Source organism: Chlorocebus sabaeus, chromosome 18 (genome assembly GCF_047675955.1).
Source record: "Chlorocebus sabaeus isolate Y175 chromosome 18, mChlSab1.0.hap1, whole genome shotgun sequence".
Classification (NCBI taxonomy): Eukaryota; Metazoa; Chordata; class Mammalia; order Primates; family Cercopithecidae; genus Chlorocebus; species Chlorocebus sabaeus.
The window spans coordinates 21,722,296-21,743,521 of NC_132921.1; the positions used below are offsets into that span (position 1 = coordinate 21,722,296).

The window sequence follows — 21,226 nt, forward strand, 5'->3', positions numbered from 1 at the left end:
GGCGTGTGCCACCATGCCCAGCTAATTTTTTTTTTTGTATTTTTAGTAGAGACAGGGTTTTGCCATCTTGGCCAAGCTGGTCTCAAACTCCTGGGCTCGAGAGCCACCTACCTTGGCCTCCCAACGTACTGAGATTATAGGTGTGAGCCACCACACCTGGCCTAAAACTAAAATTTTAAATTCAATTCCTCACACTAGCTATTATTTCAATTGCTCAACAACCCCATGAGGCTAAAAGCTATCACACTGGGAGTGCGGACACCAAGCATCCTATCATCACAGCAAGTTCACTGGGACAGTGCTGCTCTGTGGTAACCACAGCTGGGCACCTGCATGGATTTTTTTTTTTTAATTATTACATACATGATTTTTCAAATTTTTTTCCTCCCATTCTGAGGGTTTTCACTTTCTTAATGGTATCCTTTAAGACAAGTTAATTTTGATGAAGTTCCATTTATGTATTGTTTTCCTTTGTTGCTTGTGCTTTTGGTGTTGTATCTAAGACCCCATTCCTAAGCCCAACAGCACAAAGATTTACTTCTGTTTTCTTCTAAGAGTTTAAACTCTTACATTTAGGTCTATGATCCATTTTGAGTTAGAATTTGTAATGTGGTAGGAAGTAGGGATCCTTTTGCTGGGCATGTAGCTATCAGTTGTCCCAGCACCGTTTGTTGAAAAGACCACTCCTTCCCTATTGAATGGTATTAGCATCCTTGTTGAAAATAAGTTGATCAGAAATGTATGGGTTTATTTCTAGATGTTCAGTTCCATTCCTCTGATCAATATGTCTATCTGTATGCCTACACTATCTTATTGTAGCTTCACAGCACATTTTGAAATTGGTAAAAGTGTCTTCCAACTTTGTTCTTTTCCAAGATTTTTTGGCTATTCTGGGTCCCCTGCATTTCCGTATTAATTTTATCATCAGCTTGTCAATTTCTGCAAAAAATACAGCTAGGTTTTTGATAGGAATTGTGTTGAATATGTAGACTAATTTGGGCAACATTGCCATCTTACCAATATTAAGTCTTCTAATCCATGAACATGGATGTCTTCCCATTTATCTGGATCTTAATTTCTTTAAACAATATGTTGTAGTTTTATTCTTGATGCTACTGTATGTAGGATTTCTTTATTCTCATTTTCAGAATGTTTGTTGTTAGTATAGAATTAAAACTGATTTTTGTATAATATTTGATCTTGTATCCTGCAACCTGTTGAACTCATTACTTTTTAGGGATTCCTTAGCATTTTCTATATACAAGTATATATCAACTGTGAATACATATAGTTTCACTTTTTTTGCAGTATAAATGGCTTTTATTAGCTTATTTGATTTTTTAGATGTTGAACAAACCTTGAATTCCTAACCTAACTGCTCTGGCTAGAACTTCAAGTACAATGCTGAATAGAAGTAGTGTGAGTGAACATCCTTGTCCTTCCCAATCTTAAGAGGAAAACATTCAGCCTTCAGTCTATCACCATGAAGTATAATGTCATATGTGGGCTTTTCATAGATGTTATATTTATCATGTGTAGGAAGATTCCTTTTATTCCTAAGTTTGTTGAGTGTTTTTATCATGAAAAGTTTTGGATTTTATCAAATGCTATTTCTGTCTCTATTAAGACAATCTATGTGGGTTTTGTGCTTTATTAAATATGGTACAGTTGATCCTCATTATTCATAATTATGTATTTGTGAATTTACCAACTTGCTAAAATTTATAACCCTCAAATTGATATCTGTGGCACTTTTGCGGTCATTTGTGGATATGTGTAAATGGATGAAAAATTTGAGTCACCCAATACACATGGTCCCAGCTGAGGCTGAACATGATGATGCTCTGCCTTCCTGTTTCAGCCTCATAGAGAAATGACTGGGGGATGGAAATGGCAGGGGAAATTCAGTGTAGTTCAAGAAGCTCTGGCTCCAGGGCCAGGTGGATGGGGTTTGAATTTCAGCTCTGACACCTGTTAGTAGGCATGTCACTTAACACTTGATACCTCACTTTCACTTCTGTAAAATAAAGTAGAATTTTCTAGGATGAATTAAGAATTCAAGCTCATAATGTGCATGAGATAAACATATGTATACATATACACAAACACATTCTCCTAAAAGCAGTTGTTCCATATTTAATTCAGTGTTTGTGGGAGAATATTTTGTAGAACATAATTACTGTCAATAATGAGAACTGACTGTATATTAGTTTATTTGATTTTTAGATGTTGAACCAACCTTGAATTCCTGGGATAAATTCCACTTGGTCATGATGTAGAATCCTTTTTATACATTGCTGGATTCAGTTTGCTAATATTTTTGTTAATGATTTTTGTGTATTAATAAGGAATATTGGCTTATAGTTTTCTTGTGATATCTAGTCTAGTATCAGGGTAATACCTCCTAGAATACGTTGGTAAGTATTCTATTCTCTCCTACTTTTAGAAACAGTTTGCAAAAAATTAGTGCTAATTTTAATGTTTGGTAGAATTCAGCAGTGAAGCCATCTAGGCCTGTGATTTTCTTTGTGAGACTTTTAAAATTATTAATTCAGTATTTTTCCTTGTTAGTGCCAATTGCATTTTTAACCAACTTTTAGGTAGAACCAAAGATAAGAATATTATCTCATAAGGCCAGTGAAATTCAAGAAGAAAATACGTATTATCAAGGAAGATGCTAAATATTTGGAAAATTCAGATAGGCAGCTATGAAAATTATCCATTATATCTTGATTCTTAACCTCTATCTAGCTTTAACAAACATTTGATCACTTCTCATGCGGTTTTATAATCTTATGAACAAGAAATTTCAGCCTGTTCTACATCAGATTTATATACAAACCTCTTAACTAAAACTTGCAGCAAAGTCCTTATCAAAAACTAAAGTCTGTACATTCCTTTAGACAATACACAGCTATGTATCTCTATATATTTATACATATAAATATATTTCACTCTATCTACAAAAATAACACTTAGCTCAGAACCTGTCAGGAAGGCAGTGTGTAGTGGAAAAAATACTGGAATAGATTTCTGGAGGTCTCAGTTCTGGTGCCAGCTCTAACTTAGATGCCTTTATGTGTTTCTTCCATTGATAAAATGAGGTTATGCCTGGTGATCAGCAAGGTTCTTTCTGGTGTTAAAAATACAATGACTTATTCTGCAATAATGCCATTCCCATTGCTCTTACTTCAGATGGTCACGATGAAAATATTTTGTTATATACATATAAACATACACACCTCCATACTTCATTTGTACAGAACTAATCAACCAATTCACAAAATCTTAGAAAGAGGAAGTCTGTGATTAAATAATGTAATTCCAACATCTCAAAGTCCTGAAGTTTGCTATGAAACAGTTACTACTATTCTTTCTCTACATATACAAATTTGCCTTTTCACTTTATGTAAGTGTAGTACTATCTCACAGGAGGCATCTATAATTATGCTAACTTTCAAAAACAAGGCGGTCATTTTTCAGAAATTCTGAGCCTGTCAGAGAAACTAAACGGTATTTCATCAGTTGTCTCTACTGGCACATTACTTCGACTAAAATGACATGAAGAATGGTGAGCGAAACTTGAAATAAATGCATCTGGAGTCCGGCTGCAATGACAGCTATCTGCTGGTGTAACGTTACTTGGATTACCAGGATGTGAATGGTAAACACCATGGAATGGGTCTTGCAATGAGTGATAATGCCCTGCTCCTCCTGAGGTGGCTGCAGAACTCTGGTAAGGACCATTAGACATAAGACAAGTTTGAAAGCAAGTCTTCCTTCCCAAACCTCGATGCATGTCTAATTTAGCAATGAGAGGTTTCCCAACATTCACTTCCTGCTTGTCCTCTACAGTATCTTCCAATCCTGAGTACTGATATGATAAACATACTGTGAAGACTAGATGTTCCTGGAAAGGAAAAAAATCTGGTTTATTATTGGCATCAACAGTAAATATATAGCAATCTGAAAATATTATTCACACATACACATCCCACCCCCTCGCCACCAAAAATCCACTAACTCTCCTTTTCCAGGTTCCAAATCCTCAAGGCATCCTTTATATCTCCCCAAAACTGAGAAATGCCAGCTATCATCATCTTCCTTTTCCTTCATGCGATACTTACAACACATTTAGAATTTCTAGTTCTTAGTACTGTTAGTAGTCAAAGTGAGAGATCTTATATTCTAGATGAACAGGGAAAACATATTTTCCAAGCAGTGCAGCTTAGGAAACTTATCCTTCCTTATTACTAGAGATGGGGAATGATCTGGGCCGGGCATGGTGGCTCATGCCTATCCCAGCACTTTGGGAGGATGAGGCAGATGGATTACTTGAAGTTAGGAGTTCAAGACCAGCCTGGCCAACGTGGTAAAACCCGTCTCTACTAAAAATACAAAAAATTAACTGGGCATGGTGGCGTGTGCCTGTAGTCCCGGCTACTCAGGAGGCTGAGGCACAAGAATCACTTGAGTCCAGGACGTGGAGGTTGCAGTTAGCTGAGATTGTGCCATTGCACTCCAGCCTAGGTGACAGACACCACTTCAAAAAAAAACAAAAACAAAAAACCAAAACCAGTTTTATACCAGTTTTATAAAAAAAGCTAAAGTTGTTTTTAAAATATAGTAATCCATAATCGTAGATGGAAAATATAACTGAATCAGATAATGGGCTAACTTTTTAAGAGAAGAAAGGACTTTAAGTAGATGAGCTCCGAACAGGATGACAACAGGTTTACATGTGTAATTTCAATTGTGCCCATTCCATTCCCTGAGTTTTAGCTGATACATTCTATGGGCATGTACTTGTGAACAAATTAAAATCTCAATTTTTGCAAAGAAAGCTTTCATTAGAACACTCAACATGCAGAACTAGCTTCTCATTTGTAAGTCAACTAGAAATAAAAAATGGAAAAGAAATTCCAATTCTAATTTGCTATATGTTTAGTTACAGAACTAGGAAACGATTACTTGAAAATCTGAACATATTTAAAAGTAGAATATGGAGCTGGGAGTGGTAGCTCACACCTGTAATCTGAGTGCTTTGGGAGGCCAAGAAGGGAGGATTCTTGAGGCCAGTAGTTCGAGATTGGCCTGGGCAATATAGTGAGCTCCCTTCTCTACAAAATGTTTTAAAAAATTAGCTGGGTGCGGTGGCATGTGCCAGCAGACTCAGCTACTTGGGAAGCTGAGGTGGCAGGATCATTTGCACTCAGGAGTTTGAGGTTATAGTAAGCTATGTTCATACCACTGCACTGCAGCCTGGGCGACAGAGTTAAGACTCTGTCTCTACAAAAAGAAAAAAGAATATGCTCTATGTTACTAATTTTTCTGCATTATGGAAGGTAAGCACACAAAGTCCTGTGGCCACCAGCGGAAACAGAATATAAGAAGGGTCACTGATAGGACCTTCTGTCGACTGGTTATCTCTAGTTTAATAATAAGGCAGCATATCTATGGTCTATGCCAAAGTAAATTTCTAGTTTCATAAAGTTTTCCATTAGTAGCTATAAACAGAAAAGGGAGTAACCTTTAATTTTTGCAGTGAACTGAGTCTGGTATACAGGCAATGCTTGGGAAGATCCTTTGATACCAAGTAGCTGCCAGTTTCTTCAGGTGTGCCTTTATTTGCATCTTTTGGATCAATATCCAGGTCCTGTAAAAAAAAAAAAAAAAAAAAAAAAAGTGACTGTTAATAATGAAATCAATGAAAGCCACAATATAATCTAGTACATAAGAGGTCTTAACTGATATTGTTCTCTCGTGAATTTTTGCCTTTTGCAAATTTTGATAATCCCAAAATTATCCAGGGCTAAACAATGAAAACAACAATCTCTGGTTATAATACGAATTCTCAATTCTGTATTAAGCCATTTAAAAAGTAAAGTGAGCTCTGAAACAGAGTTTCCTTTCAAATGATTCCTAGAAATGCTTCTTGAGCTACTCAAGTTTCCTCTTAAGCAGAGAGAGCCCCATTAGTGTTTGACTCCTGGATTCTCTTCTCTTAATCATCACTTTTGGGAAGGTACAGGGAAATTTATATGATTAGAATATTTAAGAAGGATAAATAAACAGCCTTTTCCTTTTTCTTTTAGAGTCAACCCAATGGCCAAGAGTAAGAGGGTTCTGCTCCTCCAGTGAGAAGCCCACAGGCCCCTGGCTTGCTCAGCACCCCAGGAAGCCTATCGGGGCTCCATAGTGCTGAAACTGGAGGTGTGGGGTGGCCACTGAATTCTGGGGTTTGGTGCTAGACCGTTTACTCTGACATGAAGCAATATCCTCCACAAAGCCTCTATCAGTAATAAAAGTGGTATTTTGGGTTTCTGCTTGTCTTACTCCTTGCTTGCTTCTCAGTTTGTCACACTCATGTAGGAAAGAGGGGTACTATTTACTGGCTTCTTCAGACCAACATAAAATAACTATCATACCTAAATGTTTGAAAAGAGCAGAACTAGATTTCTATTATTCCAGGATATGACCATACCTTAACAAGACTTAAAAACTACTGTTTCCAATATAAGTTATAACTGTTTAAAAGGAAATTATTCTTGACATATTTATAGCACATTTTATTCCTTCACATTGGCTCTCCTGTTTAGGATACAAGAAATCAAAGGCATCCTTCCTGAGTGAACTTTAGACATTTCTAAATCTCATAAACTTAAGGTATTTTGGCAATTAGTAAATATTATGACCAGTGTTACTAAACTATAAATATATACACATATATATTTCCTTTATATTTACCATCAACTTTAAGTTAAAAAATTTAGTCTTTAATAAGTGAGAATATATCACTATTTTAAATAAAAGAGAAACTCACAAGTGGAAAATCGGTAACGTAGGCATCACACATTATTATCTCGGGTGGTTTGTAAACTATACTTGTATAGATTATCATGACATTGGAAAACTCAGCTGCAAATCCTAATTGAATCTGAACACCACAGTCAAACTTAAGACACATACTTTCTGGAAGTTCTGAAAAAGAACAGTAAGAATAACTTTGGTAGGTTTCCTGATAAAAGGCAAATATTTATGGAGGAGAATATAGTATTTCTTTTGCTTAAAAACATGATTTACATTGTTTAAACACATACAATTTAAAAAATAAAGCTCAATATTCTGCTGGCCAAACAAAATCTTTCATTTACCATTTGCTTATAGTTCTTATCCAACTGTATATATAATTTTTATTGTGGCAATAAAAAATATGCATACAACTGTAGATAAATTTTCACTGTTGCCTCAATTTATATGACCAGAATTTTTAATAAAGCACAGTGTCACTGAATGGCCACACTATAGTTTGTTACCTTTAACCATTCTGTTAACTCTTGAATATAATACTTCTGGGTTTTATTGCTTTTCTATCATAGTTCATAATGCTTTAAGATTGTCAGATATAGCTATGTGATTGTTCCCTTACATATGGGACAAATTATTTTCAGTTGACATGGAATATAAAGTTTCAGCATAACATGTCCAAAACAGAGTATTTTTAAAACATTCGTCTACTTGATGGTATTAAAAAGTAGAAAGATACCATCATAGTTTTAACTATTCTTTAATTACTTAAATTAGCCATTTAAAAAATTTTTCTCTATACTTCCAGCAGTGTGGATTATTGAATTTGCATCATTTGCTTGTTTACTGAGGATCTAAATGTTTTTTTCTCTTACCTTTTTGTATGAGCTCTTTATTATTAAAAAACTACCTACTTATTAAATTTGTTACAAATACTTTCTATATGACCTTTTAGTTTTGTTTTATTGTTTCATTTATTGTTGACCTTTACCACTGTAATTTTGTTGTTTGTTTAGATCTTTTTTAGAGAAAAGACACTCAATTTCAATTACTTATCCAGTTATCTGGAATGGTGAGATATTTATAGCATTTTACATTTTAATGTGCTTTAGTATGTTAATTTACTAAAAATGCACATTAGAGAACAAATTTTTTTTGAGACTGAGTTTTGCTCTTGTTGCCCAGGCTGGAGTACAATGGCGTGACCTCGGCTCACTGCAACCTCCGACTCCCGGGTTCAAGTGATTCTCCTGGCTCAGCCTCCAAAGTAGCTGGGATTACAGGCGCCTGCCACCATGACCAGCTAATTTTTTGTATTTTTAGTAGAGATGGAGTTTCACCATGTTGGCCAGGCTGGTCTTGAACTCCTGACCCCAGGTGATTCACCCATCTCGGCCTCCCCAAGTGCTGGGATTACAGGTGTGAGCCACCGTACCTGGCCAAGAACAAAACTTATGTATGAAAATAAAGATATTTTACAGAAGTTCAATAAATACAATTATTTTTCAATTATCTGCAAGAGACTCACAGAATAGATACTTGGACTCAGAAAATCCAAAATTATTTCAATCGGTAAACTTTTTTCATTAAACCATACATAATTAGCAAAAGGTAATTAAGGTACAGATTGATTTTCACCTCGTCTTCTCTGCTGATCACTCAACTTACTGATCAAGTGTCCAGAGAGGATGCTCAGTTATATATGAATAATCACAAGTACAGAGGACTTGCTGAGTGCTCTGTACCTGCTCATTTCTACCTGCACACCCATTCAATCCCAATAACCTATGAGGCAGGTACTGTTTTCTTTTTCTTTTCCAGACAGAGTCTCGCTCTGTCGCCCAGACTGGAGTGCAGTGGGACCTCCAACTCTCAGGTTCAAGAGATTCTCTCGCCTCAGCCACCCTAGTAGTTGGGATTATAGGCATGTGCCACCACACTCTGCTAACTTTCTGTATTTTCAGTAGAGATGAGGTTTTCCCATGTTGCCCCGGCTGGTCTCTAACTCCTGACCTCAGGTGATCCACCTGCCTCGGCCTCCCGAAGTGCTAGGATTACAGGTGTGAGCCACCACAACTGGCCTGAAGCAGGTACTATTTCTTATTTACATGTTATAGATAACATGTTCATACAGTGGTAGAGACTGGATCAGAACCCAATCCATGATTTTCGACAGCTGCACACTTTAACAGGTCACAATATAGGAGACTCTAAGGATTGTGTATTAGATGAATGGAAAATTAACCTATCGTAAAAATAGAAAATTTTTTAAATGGTCATTTTAATTTTACCAATAGTGACAATAATGGGCTAAATAATTTGATATCTCTAACATCAAATACACCAGTGTAATATCCATAATTGAAATATTGGTTTGGTTTGAGATTTGCCTAGAAGGCCAAAATATTTTCACTGTAAAATTGGCAGGAAAGTTATTTATTCAGAAGAAACTTTATGATTTAACGTAAGTATATTATAGATCTAAAAAAAGGGCTTTACCATACCATGAGCCTTGGCCCACTGTAGATTCCGCACAAGAGATTCTGCAGAATACTCTGTTCCCTGTATTGGATCAGTAAGTGCTCTCTTCTCAGATAAACTACTTCGAATCTCTAGAGCCTGTTTGCCTTTGGTAAGGTGACACTTACCCATATCTAAAAGATATGAAAATAAATATTATTTTTCAGACCACCAATTCTTATGTTTTAAATATCTAGGATAAGAACTATCCTACATTATCAGGTTATATTCTCAGCATCATTTATTCACTCAACAAGTATTTCCAGAGCACCTATTATGTGCCAGACACAGCAATCATGTTTTAATTTTTACTCATGTGTAGGTATTCATAAACGGTATATGCCAATGTTTTAGGTTTTCGAATTCAACAAAAATGTTATATGTATGTCTTTGTAATGTGCCATTTTCATTCAACATGTTTTAGATACAGACTAATGTATCTGGATACACATCAATTTAAATTTAGAAGTATATTCTTTAAGTTATAGTTTATCATACTTCTGTCTACTACATTATAAATTAACAATAGTAAAGGTTCTTTTTTTTAAAAAAAATAGACAAAAATATATGTGATCCAGAACTAAGTCTAAGTTAAATCATCATGTTGGGGGTTAAAAGGAGACACCTAGTATTGTAGGAGTACATTAAAATTATTATTTGTTAGAGAAGAAAAGATATACAATTTTTTTAAAAAAGGAGAAAATGAGCCAAATCAAAAAATTAGATGGTTAAAACAAGTACAAAAAATAACAAATGTAAATTAACTAAATTTTCTCATTAAAAGACCAAGATTATTAGATTGGATTTTATTTTTTTTTTTTTTTGAGACAGAGTCTCGCTCTGTGGCCCAGGCTGGAGTGCAGTAGCGCGATCCCGGCTCACTGCAAGCTCCGCCTCCCGGGTTTCCGCCATTCTCCTGCCTCAGCCTCCCGAGTAGCTGGGACTACAGGCGCCCACCACTTCGCCCGGCTAGTTTTTTGTATGTTTTTTTTTTTAGTAGAGACGGGGTTTCACCGTGTTAGCCAGGATGGTCTCGATCCCCTGACCTCGTGATCCGCCCTGTCTCGGCCTCCCAAAGTGCTGGGATTACAGGCTTGAACCACCGCGCCCGGCCTAGATTGGATTTTAAACAATCTGTTATACGGTGCCTCCAAAAGCTACAGCAAAGCAGAATGACATGAAATGTTTGAAAGTAAAAGTGTAGAGAAGCAGGCTAGCCTAGGGGTTAAAAGTAGGAAAGTAAAAGTGTAAAAAATAGCATATTAGGTCAACAAAAAGGAAGCTAGTGTGGCTCTATTAATATGATACCAGAAAGACAAAAAAGCATTTGAAATGGAGGCATCACTACATAATGATAAAGGTTCAATTCAATAAGAAAATATAAACATTTAAAACAAAAATAGTCACTATGAAAAAGTGCTAGAATTACAAGAAAATTGGTAACCTGAGAGATTTCAACATCTCAATTATTGATCAAAGAGACTATCAGCAGAAATATAGAACTGAAAAAAAAACAATAAAAATTAATAGGCCAAACCTAATGGGCACACATAGAGTTCTGCAACCAGTTACTATAAAAATATCCATTTTTTCTCAAGTACACATGCAAAATTTACAAAATTTCATCTTTTACTTGGCCATAATGAAAACCTCCACAAATTTCAAAGCATAGCAACTAGACAGACTATATTCGATCACAAAGCAATTAAGGTAGAAATAAAAAGTGAAAATTCCTGCCATATTTGAAAATTAAAGATAATATTATATAACTTAAAGGTCAAAGAAAAAAAAAACTAAAAAAGTCCCTAAACTTGTAGAATGTGACGAAAAGTGATGTTTTAAGACAAATGTAAAGCCTTAGAAACTTAAATTGGAAAAAACAGGCTAAAAGTGAATGAACTATGATGATGTTAGAAAAAGAAAGAATAAATCAAATGCAAGGCAAGACATAAATAAACAGCAGAAGTTAGTGATGTAGAAAACAATGAAAAAGTAGAAGAAATCAATGGAGCCAAAGATTGGTTCTTCAAAACGAAATAGCACAACTGGCAAAAGCTGGCAATAAAGAAGAGAGGAAAGTAGGTACAAGTAAGTAATACTGATGAAAATGGATACATAATTACAGATAAAGCAGAGATTAAAGAATACTATTAGAAATATGAGCAACTAGGCCAGGCACCGTGGCTCATGCCTGTAATCCCAGCACTTTGGAGGCCGAGGTGGGCAGATCACGAGGTCGGGAGATCAAGACCACCCTGGCTAACATGGTGAAACCCCGTCTCTACTAAAAATACAAAAAGCCGGGCATGGTGGCGGGCACCTGTAGTCCCAGCTACTGTGGAGGCCGAGGCAGGAGAATGGCGTGAACCCGGGAGGTGGAGGTTGCGGTGAGCCGAGATCGCACCACTGCACTCCAGCCTGGGAGACAGAGCAAGACTCTGCCTCAGAAAAAAAAAAAAGAAATATGAACATGAGCAACTAAATGCCAACAAATTTGAAAACTGCCTAAATTCCTACAAAAATATTACAATATTACTTATCAAAATGGACTCAAGAAATGAAAAGCCTACATGGTACAATAAATATTCAAGATATTGAAGCAGTAGTATTTCTACCAAAAAAACACCAATCTCAGGTTGGTTTATAGGCAAGTTCTACCATAAATAGATCACAATTTATACAGAATTCCCCAGTAAACAACAGGGGGTACTTCTTCTGTATCAGAGTTCTCCAGAGAAGCAGTACAAACAAGATGTGCACATGCGTACGCGTACACGTGTGTATGTGTGTGTGTACCCAGAGATAGAGTGAGAAGAAGGGATTGACTTAAGGTATTGGTTTATGAATTGTGGCAGTGCAAGTCTGAAATCTGCAGGCAGGCAGGCAGGCTGGGGATGCAGAGGAGAGCTGTAGTTTGAGCCCCAAAGGCAGGCTGCTGGCAAACTCACTGCTTGTGGGAGGTCAGTTTTTGCTCCATTAAGGCCTTCGGCTAACTGGATGAGGCCCATTCACACCATGGAGAGCAATCTGCTTTACTGAAAGTCCATCAATTTAAACTTTAATCTCATCCAGAATAATGCTCGATCCATCACCTAGAGACATCCTGAATAATGCTGGACTAAATATCTTGGCACTGAGGCCTGGCGAAAGTTGACGTAAAATCAGCCGTCACAACCTCCATCTCATTCTACAAGGCCTACGCTACATTCTATCAGCATAACACTGATACCACTAAATACTAATTTTATTTTCTCATAAAATTAAACCAAATACTATAAGAAAGTAAAATTACAGGCCCATTTCCCATATGAATCTAGATATGAAAATTCTAAACAAAATGATAGCAAATTAAATCTAGTAGTATATTAAAAATATAATACATCCCAATGAAAATGATTTACCTCAAGTTGGTTTAATGTTAGACTATAAATTTAACTCACCATATTAAGAAATTGAAAGAAAAGAAACATCCTATTATCTTCTTCATAGCTGCAGAAAAACCATTTAATCTTGTTCAACATTTATTCATAATAAAAATTTTCAAAAAAACAATGTAAAGAGAACTTCCTTAACCTGATGAGGAGTGTTAATGAAAAACTTACAATATTATTCTAAATGTGAAAACATTAGCAATATTCCCTTTAAAGTCAGAAACGAGACAAGGATGCCCACAACTACCTATTCTATTCAATAGTGTCTTAGCGATCCTTGCTAGTATTATATCAAGAACACAGACAACATTTCTCTAAATCAATAAACCGAAAAATAAAAAACCCCACACACACAGTAGAAAAATGGACAAATGACATGAACAGATGTTTCACACAAGATACACACATAGCTATTAAAAATATGAACAATGTTCAATATCACTAATGGTTAGGGAAAATCAAATCAAGACCACATGAGATACTATTTAACATCTGATTGGCAAAAATAAAAAAGCCTGACTATCAAGTGATGGAGAGAGTACAGATTCACATTATCCCTTGCTGGCTGCGGGGAGCAGGGTAAGTGTAGACTTGGCAACCACTTTACAAAACTGTCTGGCATTCTCTCGTAAAATGGAATACTGTCACACCCTACGACACAGCAATTCCAAGCCCTAGAATCACACTGCAAAGAAATTCATGCATATATATTCCAGGAGACATATACAAGACTGTTAACCACAACTAACTCAAATGCTCACCAACACAGGAGAGTAGTTGAAAAAAACTGTAGTATGTTTGCATAATAGAATATTACATAGCAGTTAAAATGAAAAACTACAGTCGTGCAACAATATGGCTCAATCTTAGCAATATAATATTAAATAAAAAAATTCTAGTCCCAAAAGACTACACAGAGCATATCTTTTTATTAAGTTAAAAACAAAACTATGCATACTTTTTTGGGTATATATAAACTCAATAAAACTATGTAAAAAGAAAAAGGAATAAGTTTAGAATGGTAGTTATCATGGAGCGGGGGAAGGGAAAAGAGAGGTCCTATAATTAGATGTAGGTTACTGTCAAGGTCCTATATTCATATCGAACATCTACTCACAATAAAAACCCTCAGTAGTATGTTCAATACTTCTGATAGTAATGCTGTCCTGAATAGTACAAAAATAAAAGTCGAGTTACAGACTGATGCCTGTAGCTTTATAACAACCAATTTACCTCATATTATGTTTTCCTTGCACACAGTTCAAATTCGTAAGGTGGGCCGGGCACGGTGGCTCACACCTTAATCCCAGCACTTTGGGAGGTAGAGGCCGGTGGCTCACTTGAGGCCAGTTCAAGACGGGCCTGGCCAACACAGTGAAACCCTATCTCTACCAAAAATACAAAAATTAGCCGGACATGGTGGTGCGTGCCTGTAGTCTTAGCTACTCGGGAGGCTGCGGCGAGAGAATCACTTGAACGTGGAAGGTGGAGGTTGCAGTGAGCCAAGATCATGCCACCGCACTCTAGCCTGCGCAACAGAGACTGTCTCACACAAAGAAACCAAAAACTGAAAAAAGAAATTGGTAACATGTTTATTTTCCCCTTCAACTGCTTGGCTTATAATCTCTGAATACTTTCCCCCCTCTGGAATTTTTTTTTTTTTGAGACAGGGCTCGCTCTGTCACATACGCTGGAGAGCGGTGGTGTGATCACACTTACTACAGTCTCAAACTCCCAGGCTCAAGCCGTCCTCCCACCTAAGCCTCGCGAGTAGCTGGCAATAGAGGTGCACACCATAATGCCTGGCTCATTTTTAAAATTTTTATAGAGATGGGGGTCTGACAATGTTGCCTAGGTTGGTCTCAAACTTCTGTGCTCAAGTGATTCTCCTGCCTCAGCCTCCCCAAATGCTGGGATTACAGGCATGAGCCACTGTACCTGGCCCCGAATATATATATATTTTTTAATTGAGATGGAATCTTGCTGTGTTGCCCAGGTTGGTCTTGAATTCCTGGGCTCAAGCAATCCTCCTACCTCAGCCTCCCAAAGTGCGAGGATTACAGGTGCGAGCCACCATGCCCAGCCATGGAATAATTTTTAATTAAGTAATCTGGAAGATCCAAAGGGAGAAGCAGCAAAGTTCTGTTTCAAAATTGGATGATTTGTGAAAAATTTCATACAACTGCTTTTGCTTTTCACTACTAAGACAGGGGTCAGACACAAAGCACCCAAAACTCAAAATAAGGGCTAGATTTCACTGTATTATTTATCATGATACTATTAGACCTTTACTTATTTTGTACAATGAGTGGGCTGTTGCCCATGAAGGGCACAATGTACATGGCACTGAGCTGAGTGTGCTCCACGTACACTGCAGGGTCTTCCTGCCTGGGCACTTCTAGGTAAGCAGACATGGTAGGACTGAAAAAGACCAGTGAAAAGCAAAACTTTCTAAGATGTTTATGAAAAGTTCAAATATCCTCACAGCACATACTGGGATGCTATTCATTGCTATGACAATTTGGTACATACCATATATGGGTGAGCATGGTGCTTTTTATTAAGTTTTAAAACAGTTAAAATGTACTTAAAAACGAAATTGAAATAAAACACTGTAGAGTTTCTGGATCACCTTACTGGATCTCAGTTTGAATATAACTGATGTAATCCAAAGGTTTTCTTTTCGTTTTTTCGTTTTTTTTTTTTTAAAAAGCAGAGACTTTCCTTCAAATGTGAGCTTCAGAAGAAGCCTAATGTAGAAAACAAATAAAAGTGGAATTTCTCTGGTTGAAGCGGGAGGGTGGCAGGAAGTCCAAAGCCCTGGCTGGTCATGTTAAATGGAAAAGTGGCTAAGTCAAGTGATCTAACAAACATGGCTACACAGATAAAAACATGAAAATAAATATGGCTGACAGTTGGCCAAACACCTTATACCCAAACTGCCATCACTGGAACATCCATGAAACACCATTTTCTAGTGGTGCTAGTTTGTAAAAGAATTACTTTCTTCCTTTTTATTTGTATTTTTTATTTTGAAGACAGGGTCTCGCTATGTTGCTCAGGCTGGTCTTGAACTCCTGGCCTTAAGTGATCCTCCTGCCTCAGCTTCCTAAGTGCTGGGATTACAGGTTTGAGCCACCATGCCTGACCAAGTTACCTTCTTTTTGCTATGGCTTATAAAATGTTTTTTCAAAAACCACAGTGCAATCTACCAAAATAATAGGTACTTATTCAGCATCTGACATATGCATAACATTATACCAGCAGGCAGACAGAAATGGAAGATGTGGCATTAGAACCCCTAGGATCACATCCTTAAATCAGGATTTTAAAACTACTAAGTTCATTAAGGAAAAAAAATGAACTCAGCTTTTTCCAGCAGTGTCTAAACATTTCTGTAAAGTTTTCTCACTCCCATCCTGGGAGAGACTGCTCACTGGACAACTCCCCACCACCCCTCCACGCCCCCCACCCACCCCCAAATAGGGAGATTTGCCAGCACCAAGGCACTGGGCACAGAAGCAAAGCAGAGATCTGAGGATTCAACTTGATTTATTTAATGACTGTGCCTAGGCTTAGCCTTGTAGTCTAAGTAATGCTGCACAGATGGTGGAGAGCTACCTCAAAAGGGAAGGAAAGATGACATTAAATAGCAGAAGTGTTGCTGAATGTTATATTAATATAAAAATTGTTTTATAAAGTAGATACTAATTCCAAACCCCCATAATAAGAATAAAACAATCACCAGAGAGGGAACCCTGAATAGGTGTGTCCCCCCTGCTCTTTTTTCTGAGTAGTTTCTCTTTATTTTTTACCTTCTGCAACTTCATCCAGTAACACAGTGATTTTCTTATCTTCTAATAATCTATCTTTTAAAAATTTCATAAAGATTCCATTTGCCAATCCAGAATGCTGGATTTCAAAAGCTTCTGCTCCTTGACACCTTAAAAATAGAAAAAGAAGTTAAACCAGGCACAGAAAGGCAAATACTGTATGTTCTCACTTATATGTGGATGCTAATAAAAATGAACTCAGAGAAGCAGCCAGCAGAATGGTGATTACCAGAGGCTGGAAGGTGGGCACGGCACAGGGACTGTTAGTCACAGGGTACAATGTTTCAGTTAGGAGGAAAAAAGTATTTGAGATGATATGTGAATTAACTTGATTCAATCATTCCACATTGAATACGTACATCATAGCATATCTTTGTATCCCATAAATACATAAAATTATAACTTGTCAATATCCAATACAAATAATTTTTTAAAAAGAAAATGTTAGAAAAACAAACACTTGCCACATGGGACTTCTGTGTACACTGATGAGCCTCATTTTCTCTTCTGCCTCTCACATGACATCAATAATTAAAGAGTTAATCTTTAAGCAGGAACTACATGCCCAATTTGGGCTTAATAATAAGATACCATCATATGGAATGCTAAAGTTGACCATTTAAAATTTTCTACCAAGAACATCAAGGAGGTAAATTTATGCCTACATGTCTATAGGTATTTTCTAGGCCTCTAATCTAGAATCAAAAAGACCTCAGGAGCCAGGCACAGTGGCACATGCCTGTAATCCCAGCGACTCAGAAGGCTGAGGCAGGAGGATTGCTTGAGCCCAGGAGCAGTGAGCTACAATGGCGCCTCTGCACTCCAGCCTGGGCGACAAAGTTAAGACCCCTGCTCCTAAAAAGCAAAAGCAAACAAAAAGATATCAAAGAATAAAGGAAACTTCAACGTAAACATAAAATTTTCTTACGTGGCATATCCAAACACAATATTGGCGGTGACTTTTAGTGCATCCAAGATTGGAATGGTATCATCGTAGTCATTTCTATTCAACGGAGGCAGAGAAGAGCAGACAGAAATATGAAAAGTTAAAGATCATCCTTAAAAGAGTATAAATAATGAGATAATACAACAGTATTTTAGAATACATAATTTAAAATTATAGATTCAAAATTTTTCATCCAGGTAGCTACATATCTACCCAAAATAACCCACTAACTCCTTGTTAGCTTTAAAACCGGAGTTGCATTTGAACTCTGGCATTGGATTTTGATTCACAAATGCTGAGCAAGCAAAAAATAGTAAATCTAGAGGCACTGGTTCTATTTCTTAGAAAGGCAATGGCAGATAAATGGGATCCAAACCTCCAAACATCTGCTTCGGCTACTCATTCTGTATCTGGAAGACCAGGACTGACTAGTGACCAGAAATCCCAACTCCATGGGTGCTGGTTTTGTTAATTCCTGAGGGAATAACTACAATGATTATTAAAGTCATCTAAAGGCATTCTGGAGAGTTGAATCCCCTGTAGTATGAGTAAATGCCCATGCCCTTTAGTTCTTTGTTTGTGTTCTATAGCAAATATGAAGAGTTAAAATAATTAGATATACATGGAATAAATATATTTTTCTCCAGTTTTGTTCTTCCAGTTTTGATGTATAAACTAAAATTCACACACGCAAATGGCTGTTAGCATTTCACAGGTTTCTCTAGTTTGTCAAGGTTGATATTTAACTCCAACAATTGTTTAATAAAGATTAGAAAATTTACCTTTTCCTACACATATCCAATAAGAATACATTAAGTCCAGTTTCTTTTTCTTGCATCAATTTCAGTATATTTTGTACACACAGACAATTTTCAGACCTATATGGATTTGGAGCATCAACAGGGACCATGAAGCTGTTCCCAAAATTTTCATAACCATGTCCTGCATAATACAATAACCCTTTGAAAAGAGGAAGATAAAAGAGAGGTAGATGTCAATTCTAAACGCACTGTGAACACACAGACTGCACAACTGTTTGTAAAAAAAACCATGACTTTAATTTTCTTCAAGGTGATGTGAGCATATGTGAGAAATACCCAATTATAAATATAGACAATGTTAATTTGCATTTAAAATTATTGGTAACAGGTCAGGCATGATGGCTCACACCTATAATCCCAGCACTTTGGGAGGCCAAGGCAGGGAGATCACTTGAGGTCAGGGGTTTGAAACCAGCCTGGCCAATGTGGTGAAACCCCATCTCTCCTAAAAATATAGAAATTGGCTTGGCGTTGTGGTGGGCACCTGTAATCCCAGCTACTTGGGAGGCTGAGGCAGAAGAATCACTTGAACCTGGGAGGTAGAGGTTGCTATGAGCCGAGATCATGCCGCTGCACTCCAGCCAGGGCGACAGAGCAAAACTCCGTCTCAAAAAAATAATAAATAAAAAAATTATTACCAACAAACTGTACTTAAAATTTGCATTTTAAGACAGTATCAAAATGCTGTCTGAAGTATATCCTAATTTATAAAAGTAATATATTTGTAACCAATAGTATAATCTAAAATACAATTTTATTTTATGATATATAAAAAAGAATGCAGCTAAGATTTCTCTCCTGACTCATTTGTCTCCTCCATGAAGCTAGGAGTTCTGTTAGGGCAGAGACAGTCTTACATTTATTTATTTGTGTATTCCTGGCATACAGCAGGAGCTTAGTAAGTATTTAACAGATGAACACACACACACAATTCAGATGAACAGCACCTGCAATATGAAGTTAAGAAACTCCACAGGTATTACCATAAACATTAGTTAAGGGTTATTAAAATATAAAGGTAGTTTTATAATTAGAGATGGAAAATCTGATTTCACAGATTACTATTTTTTTCTTTTTGCTATGAGATATGAATATCAATCTTCCATCTAGAGTCTTTTGAATTAATAATCTAAAATTTGCGATATTTTTAGGACTCAATAGATGAATCATATTTCCTTACTGAGAAATGATACTATAAAAACTAACACAACTCAATGTTTTCTTGAAAATAATTTTGTTTTGGCTGTAAAAAACAACAAAAATATCAGTCTGAACTTCTTCATAAAAACACTGGACAAAACACTTTTGAAGATATCCTCCCCTCTGCTTGCAATTTCTGGAGCCCACTAATTTTGCTCTCTCAATATTCTGGATTTAATTATTTCTTTACACGGTATTTTAAAGCAAACAGTAAAAGCCATTTAGATAGGGAATCCAAAATAGCTAATCCATTGTAATTATGGCCCCGACTCCTAGCAGAGACTGTGGCTTTGAGAATTAAAGACAATTTGCTGCATGTGGTCCTACAGGACAAAATCCACGTCGTCTGTTTTTTTTTAATTTCTATTAAAATGAGAAAAATGGTTCTTTCAAATACAACATTTCAGCTAAAATGAGAAAATAGATACAGCCATTTATCAAGTGTGGGTTCCAGCTCATGTGTGCTCTGGAAGTTATCACATAGGCACTGAGAGATGAAAAAGAAGGACGAAGACAACGTTCCTAACCTCTAAGCAGGAGCCCGGGAGATTCATGTATGGAGATTCACACGTTTATGTTATCAAGCAACAATGAAAGTCATCATATAATTAAATGCCATAAGTCATGTTAGTGGGACAACCACCATGTATGTATGAAATGAATAAAGTACAGAGAGGAATATCAGTATGAAGTGAAACAACAGGGGATGGTCTTAAGAGAGGGAAAGGCTAGAAATTTGGAAAGGCAGAGAGAGAGCAAGGTAGATTATGGGCAGGAGAACAGAAATAAACGGATAGGACCTGGAATGAAAGCTAACAGAAAAGAGACTAGCTTAGCAAAAAACTAAATTACTGTTGTGAATGAAAATAAGACAGCACACATAGGGAATTTTAAAAAGGAGTGCACAGATAGGGTTTTAAAAATAATGACCAAAAGAATGGATTTAATTCAATAAACGACAAAGATCAGGTAAGTGAAAAGACAACCCACACAACAGGAGAAAATATTTGCAAATCATTTATCTGATAAGGACAGCTTGTATCCAGAATAAAGAACTCTTCCACTCATCAGTAAAAAGACTAATGACGGCCGGGCGCGGTGGCTCACACCTGCAATCCCAGCACTTTGGGAGGCCAAGGCGGGTGGATCACCTGAGGTCATGAGTTCAAGACCAGCCTGGCCAACATGGTGAAACCCTATTTCTACTAAAAATACAAAAACCCAGCCAAGTGTGGTGGTGGGAGCCTGTAATCCCAGCTACTCAGGAGGCTAAGACAGGAGAATTGCTTGAACCCAGGAGGCGGAGGATGCACTGAGCCAAGATCCCGCCACTGTACTCCAGCCTGGGCAACAGAGCAAGACTCTATCTCAAAAAAAAAAAAAAAAAAAAAGACTAATGACTTCATTTAAAAATAGGCAAAGATCTGATGCTTCTCCAAAGAGGATGTATGAGTGGCAAATATGCACATGAAAAGATGCTCAACATCATTAGCCACTAGTGAAATGCAAATCCAAGTCATTTCACACTCACCAGGATGGCTACAATAAAAAGACAGACAAGAACAAGTGTTGGCAAGGATGCAGAGAAATTGGAACCCTCATTCATTTCTGGTGGCACAAATGTAAAATGGTGTAAGAACTTTGGAAAGAGTTTCGCAGTTCCTCAGA

At 36.8% G+C, this 21,226-nt stretch overlaps 1 protein-coding gene across 2 annotated transcripts in view; it reads right to left on the bottom strand.

Annotated features, from left to right (window-relative positions):
• Window positions 1-890: 890 nt before the first annotated feature.
• The window catches only part of MALT1 (MALT1 paracaspase), an 81,059-nt gene continuing 60,723 nt past the window's right edge, over window positions 891-21,226 (bottom strand). For both annotated transcript variants that reach the window (XM_008013950.3, XM_008013951.3), the window contains 7 exons: window positions 18,320-18,497; window positions 17,520-17,594; window positions 16,574-16,701; window positions 9,312-9,461; window positions 6,824-6,981; window positions 5,531-5,656; window positions 891-3,910 (listed from right to left, as the gene is read on the bottom strand). In XM_008013950.3, the coding sequence (XP_008012141.1) occupies window positions 3,473-3,910; window positions 5,531-5,656; window positions 6,824-6,981; window positions 9,312-9,461; window positions 16,574-16,701; window positions 17,520-17,594; window positions 18,320-18,497 (1,253 nt within the window). In that variant the 3' untranslated portion in view covers window positions 891-3,472. The remainder of the gene's footprint in view (window positions 3,911-5,530; window positions 5,657-6,823; window positions 6,982-9,311; window positions 9,462-16,573; window positions 16,702-17,519; window positions 17,595-18,319; window positions 18,498-21,226) is intronic.